Source organism: Panulirus ornatus, chromosome 48 (genome assembly GCF_036320965.1).
Source record: "Panulirus ornatus isolate Po-2019 chromosome 48, ASM3632096v1, whole genome shotgun sequence".
Lineage (NCBI taxonomy): Eukaryota > Metazoa > Arthropoda > Malacostraca > Decapoda > Palinuridae > Panulirus > Panulirus ornatus.
In genome coordinates this window covers 21,621,655-21,637,587 of record NC_092271.1, presented here as the reverse complement: position 1 = coordinate 21,637,587, position 15,933 = coordinate 21,621,655, and the positions used below count along the sequence as shown (strand labels likewise).

At 37.1% G+C, this 15,933-nt stretch overlaps 1 protein-coding gene across 7 annotated transcripts in view; it reads right to left on the bottom strand.

Moving 5' to 3' along the window:
- Ogdh (oxoglutarate dehydrogenase Nc73EF) overlaps positions 1-15,933 on the bottom strand; it is a 111,661-nt gene that overhangs the window by 72,210 nt on the left and 23,518 nt on the right. For 4 of the 7 annotated variants that reach the window (XM_071690112.1, XM_071690117.1, XM_071690113.1 and 1 more), the window contains exons 5-6: positions 5,743-5,865; positions 3,373-3,505 (exon numbers count right to left, since the gene is read on the bottom strand). In XM_071690112.1, the coding sequence (XP_071546213.1) occupies positions 3,373-3,505; positions 5,743-5,865 (256 nt within the window). Of the gene's footprint in view, positions 1-3,372; positions 3,506-5,742; positions 5,866-14,624; positions 14,728-15,933 lie in introns of all 7 variants that reach the window. The other 3 variants (XM_071690114.1, XM_071690116.1, XM_071690119.1) reach the window with 1 other exon arrangement.

Genomic DNA, 15,933 nt, shown 5'->3' with positions numbered 1-15,933 from the left:
TGGTGACTGAGTTCGGTAAAGTGCGTGAAAGAAGAAAGCTGAGAATAAATGTGAATAAGAGCAAGAGTATTAGGTACAGTAGGGTTGAAGGACAAGTTAATTGGAAGGCAAGTTTGAATGGAGAAAAACGGAAGAAGGGAGTGTTTTAGATATCTGGGAGTGGATTTGGCAGCGGATGGAACCATGGAAGCAGAAGTGAATCATAGGGTGATGGAGGGGGCGAAAGTTCTGGGAGCATTGAAAAATGAGTAGAAGTTGAAAACGTTATCTTAGAAAGCAAAAATGGGTATGTTTGAAGGAATAGTGGTTCCAACAATATTACATGGTTGTGAGGCGTGGGCTATTGATAGAGTTGTGTGGAGGAGGGTGGATGTACTGGAAATGAGATGTTTGAGGACAATATGTGCTGTGAGGTGGTTTGATCAAGAGTGTGGGTGAGAGAGCAGAAAAGGGTGTTTTAAAATGGTTTGGTCACATGGAGAAAATGAGTGAGGAAAGATTGACAAAGAGGATATATGTGTCAGAGGTGGAGGGAAAGAGAAGTGGGAGACCAAATTGGAGGTGGAAAGATGGAGTAAAAAAGATTTTGAGTGATTGGAGCCTGAACATGCAGGAGAATGAAAGGCATGCAAGGAATAGAGTGAATTGGAATGATGTGGTATACCGGGGTTGACGTGCTGTCAATGCATTGAACCAGGGTATGTGAAGCGTCTGGGGTAAACCATGGAAAGTTTTGTGGGGCCAGGATGCGGAAAGGGAGCTGTGGTTTTGGTGCATTATACATGACAGCTAGAGACTGAGTGTGAACGAATGTGGCCTTTGTTGTCTTTTCCTAGTGCTACTTTGTGCACATGCGGGGGGAGGGAGTTGTCAATTCATGTGTGGCGGGGTGGCGACGGGAATGAATAAGGGCAGACAGTATGAATTATGTACATGTGTATATATGTATATGTCTGTGTATGTATATGTTGAGATGTATAGGTATGTATATGTGCGTGTGTGAACGTGTTTGTATATACAGGTGTGTGAGTGCGTTGGGCCATTATTTCGTCTGTTTCCTTGCGCTACCTCGCAAATGTGGGAAACAGCGACAAAGCATAATAAATAAATAATAATATCTATTTTGCAATTCAAATCAATCTTCTTTACAAATGTAACAATTCAACTTAATTGAGGAACTATTTTATTATACAAAATTCTGAAATATGTAAATGTTTCCACAAATGAACAAGAATTAATTATTTGCTAATTAGTCACAAGCCAGAGGGAAAATGATGCTAGGTAGTGGGCAATGGAAGGGAAGTAAATAAAAGTAAGATAAACAGCATACCTTTACTATTTACCACTTTTCAAACTAGTATTTCAAATAAATTTCTAAGTGAACATAACTAAAGTATGATACTTTCAAAACACTACACTATTCATCCTCACCATCTGAAACAAACATAAGCTATGAAAGATCTGTGACTGCTTCCCTCTAACAGCTCTGCCTGCTTCAGTTATTGTTACCAAGGTGCAAAGTATTCTCTGAACTTTACATTTACCTACAGACTTTTTCATGAAGTATCCTTAGGAGTACTGTACTATAACTAACCTCATGTAACATATTACTACCAACACATATATGCAAACAATGAAATGTTTACATGATCAGGTGAAATTTTCATGGTGCATCAAGGAAATTCACTGTTCTGATAGAACTGAGTTCTATATCGTGACGTGAGAGTTTTCAATTTTTCTTTCTTTGTTAAGAGCAGTCCAAATGAAAGCAATTTATATCTTAGGCCCCAGTGCTACTTTTAATTCTGGGTCCATTAATGTTTTTGAAAGCAGTAAACAGTGAAGAGAACAAGAGAACAAGCCAAGAAAAGATAATGAAAAGATGAACGTAGACTTCTGAACAGCAGGTGTGGGATGTTTAGGGCAAGAACATTTGTGAAGTGAGAGAGTCATGGTGAATGGCTTGGAGAAAAAAGAGGTTGTAAAATCCTTGTGCAAGATGATGTATAGCAAAGCACTGGTGAAGGGAACAAAAGGGGTGCAAGATGATGTACAGCAAAGCACTGGTGAAGGGAGCAAAAGGGGAAGTGGTAACAAGACTGATGAGGTGAAAAGCAGATGGGGTGAGTACTTTAAAGGATTTTTTAATTTGCTTGATGATAGGGTGGGAGATGTATGGTTTGCCTCCTTCACCTATGTTCCAATTTCTTCTTATGCTTTTCTCAGTTAACTTCTTTCCAAATGTTTTTTAACCCTCCCAGAAGTTTGCTGATACTTGTTCACCTCAACTCCCATTTGCATTCTTTTTCAGTTCCAGGACCTTCCTTTTGACCTACTGCCACTTTCTCCTTTACAATCACCTGCACTTATTCTTTGCAAATAATACCCACATGCCTCTCTTTTCTCTTTCATTGGTAATATCACCATCCCACCACTCATTGCACTTTCTCAAATGCCTATTCCTACCATATGCAATGCACATACTTTTCTCACAAAGGTCAGCACTGATCCCCTAAATACCTTTCATTCTTCACCCACTAGGTTTACAAATCTTCATCTTTTACCCTTCTACACAATTTCTCTTGGCATCACTCCAAGCATGCTTCTTTTCCAAACTCACACTTTCACCACAATCTTTCCAGTGGGGTTTGGAAACCCTCCATTCTTGTATTTTAATTTCTTATACTTGGAACAAACAAAGAAGCCGAGAGAGGAGTGCTCATCATCCTTGAAGGCTCAGGCTTGGGTGTTTAAATGTGTGTGGAGTTACCCAAGATCAGGAGAAGGGAAATACAAGCAGTATGTTTGGGAAGAGGAACTGGATGTTCTAGTTCTGAGAGACAAAGCTCAAGGGTAAGGGGAAAGTTAGGGGTTAACATGAGAGTGTGAGCCATAAATGCCCTTCCCTAATCATATGTTCCATGTGAACCACCACTCTCTTCATCACCTCCTATCCATACACCTTACTAAATAAGCTCAACAGTCCTATAACCCAGTAATCAAAACATCTTTTTCTGCCCACTTTGTTTTAATACCCCAGTAATCAAAATATTTATTTCTGCCCCCCTTGTTTTAATACAAGGGCAGTATGCATGCATTCTGTTACCTCACCTAGGACTATATAAAACTTAAATAAGTTTCCAAACAATAATACTGACAACCACAAACTAACCAATCAACAATAATGGCACCCACAAACAGACTTCAAAATAATCACACTCAATTAATTATGAGTTATATATAAGATTCTAATGCAACCAAAAGAGCTACATGCTTTTTCTCATAGTATGTGCTACTGCAAGTAAAAACAAGAGAATTCTAAAACTGGAAGAAGTCTGATTATTCTTTAAGATGACATAATCTATTTCTTACCCATGTGATCTTGTTAGTCGTGCCAATAGGAGCCTTTTGTCTTGTTGATTCATAGCCATGATTCCAGGAGTTTCAAATTTCTGGCGAATCCAGTTGCACTGCTCCAGTGAGTTGATAAACATGAATTCAACACCTACCCAAAAAAGAAAATTAAGAATCACATACCATTTCTCACAGATTATCACTTTTATAATTACTACTATCTTTATTATCATAATTATCATATTTCTTTTTTCATGTGTGTTTGCTATTTCCTGCGCTAGCAAGGCAGCAGCAGGAGAAGATAACTGAGCTTAAGAGAAACTAATCCCCAAGTGGCTCCTTCCTCTGTTCCTTCTATTAAAAAGTAATTATGGAGGGCAAGATTTTATGAGCTCCTCTCTCCTAACCCTCTTTGTTGCCTTTTACAACAGGTAGGTGATAAGAAGGCAGTATTCCTCCTCTCCTATCCCAATGGATAACAATTATATATATATATTTCATTTATTTTGCTTTGTCACTGTCTCCCGCAATTGCGAGGTAGCGCAAGGAAACAGACGAAAGAAATGACCCAACCCACCCCCATACCCATGTATATACATACACGTCCACTCACGCAAATATACATACCCATACATCTCAATGTACACATATACATACACACACAGACACACATATATACACATGCACACAGTTCACACTGTCTGCCTTTATTCATTCCCATTGCCACCTTGCCACACATGGAATAACATCCCCCTCCCCCCTCATGTGTGCGAGGTAACGCTAGAAAAAGACAACAAAGGCCCCATTCGTTCACACTCAGTCTCTAGCTATCATGCAAGAATGCCCGAAACCACAGCTCCCTTTCCACATCCAGGCCCCACACAACTTTCCATGGTTTACCCCAGACGCTTCACATGCCCTGATTCACTCCATTGACAGCACGTCTACCCCAGTATACCACATCGATCCAATTCACTCTATTCCTTGCCCGCCTTTCACCCTCCTGAATGTTCAGGCCCCGATCACTCAAAATCTTTTTCACACCATCTCTCCACCTCCAATTTCAAACCATTTCAAAACACCCTCTTCTGCTCTCTCAACCACACTCTTTTTATTTCCAAACACCCTCTTCTGCTCTCTCAACCACACTCTTTTTATTTCCACACATCTCTCTTACCCTTACATTACTTACTCGATCAAACCACCTCACACCACATATTGTCCTCAAACATCTCATTTCCAGCACATCCACCCTCCTGCGCACAACTCTATCCATAGCCCACGCCTCGCAACCATACAACATTGTTAGAACCACTATTCCTTCAAACATACCCATTTTTGCTTTCTGAGATAATGTTCTCGACTTCCACACATTCTTCAAGGCTCCCAGGATTTTTGCCCCCTCCCTCACCCTATGATTCACTTCCGCTTCCATGGTTCCATCCACGGCCAAATCCACTCCCAGATATCTAAAACACTCACTTCCTCCAGTTTTTCTCCATTCAAACTTCCCTCCCAATTGACTTGTCCCTCAACCCTACTGTACCTAATAACCTTGCTCTTATTCACATTTACTCTCAGCTTTCTTCTTTCACTAGGAAAAAGACAACAAAGGCCACTTTCGTTCACACTCTTGTTCATAGATGCTGACTTCATCCATTCCCATCACCACCCCACCACACATGAAATAGCTGTTTCCTGTGGAGGGTTGAGTTTCAGAGAAATTATGGAAAGAAGTTCACAGAAGGCATTCTACAGATAGGAGGTTGGATTTGAGATTTCCAATGATGCAGATATAAACAGATAATAAGCCAGGTTTAGGAGCAGATTCAGAAGAGATGAGGTCAATCCTGATAACTTGATGTTGGTCAGGGTGATCCTGGGAATCCTTCCTTGACCAATGGCATCATTTTCATTTGGCACCAGAGAAGCATATGATTACTGTAGTAGGTTAGTTATCTAAAAATATTCTCTTTTACTCATTAATAAATAAGACTTGAAGATTTATACCCTTCATGTTCAAAATAATTCATAGATTCCTGCTTTAAAATTCCTTTACAGTACGACAGACTTCCAATAAATGAAATGGTTCCCTAATATATCCATTATATTATAAAGAAATTCCATTACATGAGCTACAATTTTGCAGTAGGGTTTGGGAGAAAAAGAAAGAAAGAAAGAAAAAAAAAGGCATACTACCAGGAATCTAAAGTGCATAATGCAATAAAGAAATATAAAGAGAAACATGAAAAAAGGGCATAATAAAAAGCCCACAGAGAAATTTTCTATTCAATCAAATCTGAAATAGACTACACTACTTTGAATATCAAACAACTCCAAACCAACATGAAGAGACTGATAATTATCAATATGGTACTTGCTGCTTACCAATGGAGCGACAATAAGCATCCTCTAATCTTTTAATTATCTCCTTCAGGGGCAGTGTTGTCTCCTTCCCACCAACAAAAGTTGACATTGGTAACTTAAATAACCGCTCCATATCCGATTCATCTGGTATAAAAAAATTATACATTTGAAAATACTCTGAATTTGACTAAACTTACATATCAATATGAGCTACTAACACTGTAATGCTGCAGATAAATAGCTATCAACCAATATTTAATACCATCTATTATTTGTCAGAGATACACTGTATCCTATATCTGTTGTAACAAAAATATAATTCTGTGCAATGCTTTGAGTCTGTTTCCTATGCACTCACTCGTCAACAACTGTACACTACTGTAAATCCTTGATTTTGTATCTAGTATATTAAGGTCATTATATCACAATTAAGGAGTATGACTACCACTTCTCCGTTAAGTAATAAATAATTTGTGTATATAATATCTTAGATTCATGGTGTATAAAGAGCCATAAAAATTACATCTTTCATCTTATAAGGCCATGTAAATGCATTGTATTACTAATACATTACTACCTTTCTTGAACACGATAAATGTTAATGTATATCATTTGGTGGTTCATATTTATCTCTTGTGACATACTATTCTCAACAAGAAAGCAAAGGCACACTGGCACATTGTATTCCTAAATATATTAAAATATGTCACCTGTACGCAGACCTACCTTGTCCTTACATCAGGCTTGAGTTTCGAGAGCTCTGGTTTCTTCTACTAAGTGCTCAATACTTTCTAACTGTATAAGACTAATTATGCAAGCACAGTGTACATACTTGAGCAAAATAAAATTTCTATTACATTAATAGAGATGTTTTTACTTGCCTGGCAAAATTTATAAAAATCCAAGTTATTTCATTATGTAATAAAACGTGTTGAATATCAAAATCAAGGAAACAATACTTATACAAACCATGAACAAACATAAAACTAGCTATCAATAAAAGCAACAATCTACACACTTCAATAAATACTGCTTATAAAAGCATACACAGTAACATCACAAGTGGCTCTTGTCAAAAGTGGAGTTTACAATATCTGACTTTTTATAGAGTATGATATAGAACAAAACTTATTTTTTTCAATATGTTCAAATTGAGAGAATACCTGACATTAAAAATCTACCAAGAAATAGGAAAAATGGCAACATTCAAAATTACCAGAAACAAACTTGATTGGCAGCCAATAATATTGGAAATACTAAGATCATAATACTAAAGGAAAGCAGAGGCAGGTAATTTGATACCTTAAAGAATTAAATGCAAAGGGCAGTAAGGGAATGGAAGATAATAAAATGCAAAATTTTCATGTCATTCAGCTGAAAACATCTTTGGGCAATCTTCAAATCTACACTGGGTATTATCTATCCCATTTCACATTTCTTTTAAAGCAAAACATCAACCACTTCAATGCATACTATGCTGAAACTAAACAACATGCAAACACAGAGAAAAATATCATGTACTACCAATCTCACTTCATATCAAATGAATTCAAAAATTGTGAGTGAAGGAGGTTAATGTAAGGGAAGAGGGATGGGTAGGTCTACAGTATGATGCTGTTCGTAGATGTTCAGACAAAAACTCTAGAAGCTGGAAAAAGGTTTATTCATGTGTATGAATGGAGAAACTCGAGATTAAATGTGAACAAAAGTAAGGCAATGATGTGTAGCAGGTAGCTGAAATAATATGGTTTGAGTGTATAAAGTTATAAGTTGCAGCAGGTGATTGAAATGAAAGTCTGAATGAGGTGGGCCTTGAGGAGAATGAGTGCTTTAAGAATTTTGAATGGAGGTGGTAGTTACTGGAACCAAAAGGGATGAAAAGAGTTATAAGGTGGGAGAGGAGAATTAAGGAGAGTATGGAATGAGAGGTAAGTGTCAGGGAACATATAAGCATGTGTGAGGGTAAACTAGTCCCAACAGTATTATGAGGATACGAGTCTTGGGCCTTGAATGCTAAAGGAAAAGGGTGGACGTGCTAGAAATGAAATGCCTGAATACAATGTGATGGGAGGTGGGTTGACCATATCAGGAATGACACTGAGAGTTTTTGTAATTAGAAGGGTCTGACTGAAAGAGCTGACCATAGTGGGTTGAAATGGTTCTGATATATGTAGAGGATAAGACTGACAGACTAAAAAGATCTGTGTTAAAGTGAAGGGAAGAAGGGGGTGAGACAGTCAAAGAAGGATAAAAGGAAGATATGAAGGAGGCTTTAAGTATCAGGACCTGAATTTTTAAGAAGATGAGAGGCATTCATGTGACTGAAAGAAATGAATCAATGAGGTATAGCATGACATGCCATCAAAGGGTTGAACCATGGGACATAAAGCAGTCAAAGTAAACCACTGAAAAGGCTGTGGAGCTTGTCTATGGATGGCAGGCACTAGTTTCAGTACAATGCAAATGACAGCTAGCGAAATGTGTGCAAACAAGGCCACTGTCGATCTGTTCCTGACAACTACCTCGATAATGCAGGAGATTTGGGTATGCAATTTTGAAAAAAAAATAGTATATGAATGCCTATATACCATCTGCACATAAATCATAAATCTCTAAGATATTCTTAATTACTAATAAGTAAAATACACCTAATCGTGCTAAAATACTGATTTTTATAAGCTTATTACTTTTCAAAATGGCGATTCAAATATTTCCAGCTAAAAGTCTTTGCAATCCAAGAGCTGCAACATCAGGTTGTAATGCTGTATCAAATCTTCCCCAGATCCACTAAGGCAATGATTGGCAAGCATCTGAGAGTATCTTATCTCTGACAAGAACCAAAACAGGAGAAGCAAGTGCTTGGAGTAAAGTGAGATATTCTAAGGGGCTCTGAATTTAGTCTAGATCATAGATCTGAATCATCATCATGTCATAGTAAGTACTATGGTTATTCAGTACAAAGCTAAAGGTGTTCTCCTATCTCTGGAAAAATAATTCAAAAGGCCATCCTTATGTCAAGAGCCATGCAATTCTAGCCCTTCAGGTGCTTAACTACACCAAGCCCTTCCTACTACCTTTGATAGCCTCAATATGCAAGACCATGAACCATTTTAGTGAGTGTTATCTATATTTCATTACAAATAAGAGTGTGTGCTTTATTCTTCATTCCAACGCTGTGCTGTGGTATATGTTTCTTGACATTTCATTCACAATCTAGGTGAGAAATAAGTAAAGAAATTTTCTGCAAGAATGCAACCAGCCTTTGCTCTTTTGTATCCCATGGTAAAACCAGTAACACTACAAAGTTTCTCACTAACATTGTACTTTCCAAGAACGCATCAAAGCAAAACAGGGGAAATCTGAGCATCAAATTAATTTTCAGTCTTCCTCTGACTATTAAACTTTATGCCTATGAACTATTTTGTTTACAGTTCTACATATCAATTCATTCTCTCTATATTTACAAGTACTACACATAAATTATTTCTCTTTATGTTTAGAGTTTTCCTTATGCTGGGCCTTAATGCTTTTCAGGCGCTAAACCTAGTCCTAGCAATGAAACACTTGTATGTGCTGAGCAGATCACTAAGCATCTTCAGTGCCTTTTGGTTTCATTCACGATATATCATACTAATTCTTTAATTAATCAAGTTTAATACATAATTTTTGCTGTATGGATCAATGGTTAGCAAATTATCAGGCCCAAAACATCCCAATTTATACATCATCCACCTATCAAACAACCTTCATCTACTCTTCCTCCCAGCATCTGGTCTCCCTCTGTGCTGAATCCCTCTAATGTAACTTCACCCCTATCAATCTTCCTATCAAACAATGTTATGAATTAAATCTCATACATTTTCCAATGCTGTAAAGTTGGGTGGCTCAAAAAAAATCACCATACCCTTGATTTTCTAAACACATCCAGTGAAGCATCCATACCATATATATATCCTAACTCTATCCCTCCTCAATGTCTTCTATGGCTGCTCCCACTTACTTTACTTATGGACAGGTCTCTCTCACTAATACATAAATGCTAACTTTTCATGCATGCAATTTATCTTTGCTCACCAAGATTCACTTTTGATAATCAAGGATCCACAATCATACAGTTGGAGACAACTAACGTGTTTGCAAAGAGACATTCATTTTTCACTTGTGTGAAAGTGATGAAAATCTTTCAAAGCATGTCAAATCATTGATGTCACTAGAACAATAAACCATGATGAACAATGCCAGATGGGTTAAAATGACAAGTTTGAAGAAAATGTCTTTGTGCCTAATGCAATGCAGCTAAGAATTTTGACACATGATGCTCTTTTATATGGTCAATCTGAAATTCATATAGGTCGAATAACACAATAGTATCTAAAAAATTGTACAGTATGAAACATACCCATCTTTGCCCTCACAGACACTGACCTCTTCCCACACATTCCTCAATGCATTTCCTCTTAAACACCCTATTGTGCATTTCATCTCATGGTTTCATTGCTATCATATCCACTCCCTGATATCTCAAACACATTACTTCCTCCAATTTCCATACATTCAAACTCACACTCCAACTCATATGTCTCTTTCCACTGCCATTGGCACAATATTATCATCAAACAATCACTCACTTATCTCCCCGTCTCCACCATCCCTGACAGACTGAAGACCAGCCTCTCTCCCCAAAACCCTTGCATTCACCTACCTCACCACCCCAACCATTTAAGTATTGAACAGCCATGGTGACATCACACAAACCTTGCTACAGACCCATCTTCAACTGGAACCATTTACCCTCCCTTCTTCTTGTTTGTACACATGATTACTCTTCACAAAAACCCCTCACTGCTTCTGAAAGCTTTCCTTTTACATCATGTATTCTTAATTCCTCCACAAAGAATCTCTCTTGACCCTATCATATGATTTTTCCAGATTCATAAATGCAATGTCCAAATGCTTCAGTTTCTCAACATATTTCTCAAACAAAATCTTCAAAGGAAATACCTGATCCACTCATCCTCTTCCTCTCCTGAAACCACATTATTCCTCCCATATCTGTGCATGCCACTACCCTACCATTCAAACCATTCAACAAAGCTCTCATGCAACTTACCACATACACTAAATAAATTCATTTCTCTGAAGTTTAAACATTCAATTTTGTCCTCCTTACCTTTACACAGTAGAACTATACAGGTACCTCACCCTGATCCACACACAATGAGAATCCCAACTAACCAATCACCAACACACAGTCATCCCTTTTCTTTAAAAATTCAACTACAATCACATCCACTTCTGCCACTTAGTTATGTTTCATCTTATGCAAGGCTTTGGGGAATGGCCAGCACATATGGAGTGATCCTTTTTTGCCTGAAGATAAAAGGGAAGGACACAGAGATCCATTTTTTTTGCATATTCTACTCTTATATCTTACTACAGCATATTGATGGTGATGAACATGAAAATGTGTACGAAAATACAACAGTTGCTATCCTATAAACAAGTTAACTATATATCTATATCTCTGATACCATTCCCTCTGGGAACTTTGTCAAGGGCATGGCCATAGCCATTGCAAAAGAGCCTCCACAACTGGTAAACTTCAGTGCCACTTCTTAGCCTTTATTGCCTCACCCTCAACAGACCACTGGTGGAGGGCAACTCTATAGAAATGTTTCCAGAAGATCACACCTAATGCTCCTATCAACAATTTCTATCTAATGCTCCAGTCTAAAGTTCCAACAAAATATTTCCACCTAATGCTCCTCCCTAATGTTCCTACCTACTGCTTCTATCTATTGCTCCTACTATTTTGACAAAAGGCAGGGATAGCGCATAAAGCTCACCACAGGAAAATCTAGAGTTACAAAGGTGTGTGAGTTAAGTGTTGTCAAGTGTTTTATTTGTCACAAGGAGGGATTGTATATTTGTGGACAGAATACTAGCAATCCACGTGTGGATGAGGTAGAAAGACAAGACAGCTAACCAAGTCAAAGGAGTTCATCTTGACAACCACTGTCAACTTGTGCTTAAAATATTCTAATTCTTTACTCTACTATCATCTGTTACCAAAGTCCTCCATCAAATAAGATTAACAGCCATAAAAATCAGATGCAACTAAAGGCCAAATAAAGCACGGTGGGGATGTGGGTGGTGGTGTCTTGTATCTACCTCTCTTTTCATTCTTCGTAAAATCACTGTTTCAGTTACTTATTTCTTCACATTTCACTTGTTATTCATTATTTCTCTCACTGGATGATACATATAATGATTAGAGTTCCTCCTCATCATTAGGGTTATCCAAAGTCTACACATACACATCCACAAGGTCACAGTACGCATGACTTGACAGGTAGACAGACATGCACTTACAACATTGCTTGTATGAGTAATGAAGGTAGAAAAAAAAAAAAAAAATCATCTATCTGATGATGCGAGACATCTCTATAGGCAAATAATGGCTCAATAAGTAAGTGAGATATTTAACAGACACCAGAGAAATCAAAACATCATATGGTGTTTGCTACTGTCTCCACATAGAACATTATGCATTATGAAGTTTCTCATGTTTCTAGAAGTATGTATTCGCTTTCACTGATAACCAAAGTTTCTAAATTTTTTTACTTTTTTGTTGGTCATCAATAATGTATCACTCAAACTATACATAGAGGGAAGTGGGAATGAAGTAAGGACAACAGATAGATAGAAATAACGTCAGAGATTCAAAACTCTCAAAAAAATTATTTCTAGCCTTCCATTAAATAAATTGGTTACCTAATATAGTTTGAATAAAAACAAAATTCCATTAAATGAGCTGTTTTTAAGGAGATATACCTGCAGAGGTATATAGATATAAATGATATACAGTAGAAGAAAAAAAAATGCTCAAGTATTGCAACAGCAATCATGTAAAAATAAAAAATAAATAGGTGCATGCCTTTTCTAAACATATACAAACAAGATGGATCTCTTGAGCACCTCTCTGGTTCCTATGTTAGTACAAATTATTCTGTAAAGTCAGTGAAAACTGATAACAGGTAAAACTGTTGCAGTAAGAATCTGAAAATATCTACAACTACAAAGTGACAGTATTCAGGAATGAGACTCAGCAGAGCTAAACACAATAGCTTATTTCTAAATGAAATTCCTGGAGATATGAAGGTTCCTTACACAATATATCATATCAAAGTACAGAAATTACAGGTTGAGCATCCCTAATCCGAAATGCTCCAAAAGCAGAAACTTTCTGAACGGCAAAATGACATTACAAGTGAAAAATTCCACATCCGACCTCATTTGTCCATGCTGGGCTCTGATGCTCTGCTGGCATCAGTTTGATACAAACCAGCATCACCACCAGACCTATGTGTATCAGTCAATGTGATTTTTGCTTATTCTCTGCTCTCTGGTACAAAGTTATTGTTGAAAATGTCAAAAAGGCCTGCAGATAATGAGGCTCCAGTTGTTCATTCACTGACCAATAGTGAAATAGCTGAAATGGTTCTAAATCAAGGTAATCATGATAAGAGACATTGAAGATGACTTTGTTAACACTGCAGGAAAAGTGTCTATAGACAACATGGTAAAAATATTTGATGGACTTAATGAAGGATAAGAGCAACATGCATTCCTAACAGAACAAGAAATCATGTCAGTTAATAAAATTGAAGCCTGTTCATGTGGCTGATAACTCTGGAGGAAATATCTAAAAAAGCATTTAAAAAAGCTGAGGTTGTAAAACCTTAGCTTTTTGATGGTTCAGTGTTAGGCAAACTTTGTTTCATGAGCAAAATTATCAAAAATAGTATATAAATTACCTTCAGGCTATATGTATAAGGTGTTTAAGAAACACAAATGGATTTTGTGTTTAGACTTGGGTCCCATCCCCAAGATATCTCATTATCTATCATCCACCATGACATGTGTAAATCAGGATGGTATGGAAACGAACAGGTTAGAGTTGAGACATACTTCAACATTTCAACCTTTCACCAGTCTTCCTCAGGAGATACTGATTCCAGCTTTCAGCAGGACAATAGTCCCCAGCAATTGATGGTCACCAGGTCCGACACCTTGGCATTCACTCTTTGATTGGATCGCTTGTCCTGCTACCTCCACTTGTTCACAACGAACTCTGCTACCTGACTAGACCAGTTGATGAACCTAGACCTTTTGTTAATGTTGTCTGGCAGCGATTTAAGCTGCTTCTAATGTCTTTCTTATTTGTTTGCTTAGACCCTTGTGCAGTATTCTCACCTCATCCCACTACATGGATTTGCAGAGACATTAGAAGCAGCTTAAATCGTTACCAAAGAATACATCAACACAAGGTCTGGGTTCGTCTACTGGTCATGTCAGGCAGCAGAGATTGCTGTGAGCACATGGAGGTAGCAGAACAAGCGATCCAATCAAAGAGTGACATACCAAGGCATCCGACTGGATGACCATCACTTGATGGGCAATATGGTCCAGCTGAATGCTGGAATCAGTATCTCCCGAGGAAGACCGATGAACGGTTGAAATGCTGAGGTATGTCTCAGCTCTAACCCATTTGTTTCCATACCATCCTGTTTTCCATAACTCATTATGTATATGCAAACATTCCAAAATCCGAAACACTTCTGATTCCAGGCATTTCGGATATGGGATACTCAACCTGTTTAATGCATAAATGAATGTGTAAAAATTAAGTTTCATGGAACCAAAGAGCATGGTTACATCCATTTCACAATTACATTTCAACACAAAGAAAACACAGTACAGTAAACCAGGAAACAAACAAACAGAAAATGTTTAGAAAAATGCTAAGAAAATCTAAATAAAGTCTACTGAATCACGTCCAAGAATAATGTTGCTCAGTGAAGTCCAAACTTGGTCGAGCATTCATTAAAGAACAAACTTACTGAAACGATTCATATAATTGCGGACGACAAGTTGTCTGCTCTGGCTGGATTCCACTGTGTTGATACCAAGAGGATCAATCTTTGCAATGCTGTGACCACGAATCTGTTGAGTAAATCAACCGTCACCCCACACCATCCTAATTTCACAAGAATGGAGAAAATGTTTGGATGGCTCTCGTTACCTATTCAACATCCTTCAGTTAACTTGGTTTGAAGACATCACAGTACTCTACAATCATTATCAAATATGCACTCCAAAGTAACAGAATATTGATGGCTACGTTGTTAACAAGACCTAAGAGTTAGGGCAAGTTATAAAGAATGTTAGTGAAAAACTTACATACAGTATCTTTAAAGGCTATAAATACATATAACCCTAAAGATATAAAACATTAAGGGAAATATAAATACAGCCAAACAAGCCAAGATGTAGTACATTAAAATCTGTGGTATCTTCCTCAACATTTAAAGCTTTTCTTCTGTTTTACAGCACAAAATCACTGAATTAATGAAAGTATCATATTCCAGTTGAAGCATCACATCCAATTGAATATTTCTATGCAAAAATTTAAACTAAAAACTAAATGTAAAAATATGACCACAAAATTATGGCTTGCCATTCAAATTGCCAAGGAGTTTCTCTCTTTTGCAGGTTAGAATTCTACGATGATTACTATCCATTTCTTATGAGAGACTGCAACTACAGTTAATTTCTACATCAAAAGCTCATGATTGTTTCAAAATTCAGAAAATATTGTTTGAAAAATGGTTACATGGGTAAGAAAGTGCTAATTATATCCAAAGAACCTGAAATAACTAAAAGTTACACAAAAAATGAGAACATTTTCAAATCATGTGTATTGGTGCACAAACTATGAGTAAACTAATTCCAATCAAAACCATAAAATCTCTCATCATAACGCTTTGATACTTATTTCTTAAATTCCTAGACAAAATCAACCATGATAAACTGGTACCAGCTGCATGATATAACTTACAATATCCTGCAGATTTCATCAAAAAATGCTATAGTTAAGATGAGTATGCCTACAAATGGATGTACTACATGAGGTCCTAAGTAACCCTCTCTGTGTGCAACTTATCTTTTTCAGCCCATCCCTAGTGTACAAAACGTAGCACTTTATATCATTACTATTATCATCATTCTGAAAGACAAAAAAAAGAAAATAAAAGTGAAAGTTTTGAGAATAAAGACACCCATTCCTAGTTTAACTTACAATTTGTAATTTTTGTTTTATATAAATCATTAGGTACAAAAAATCATCAAAACCAATATTCATTTTTAATC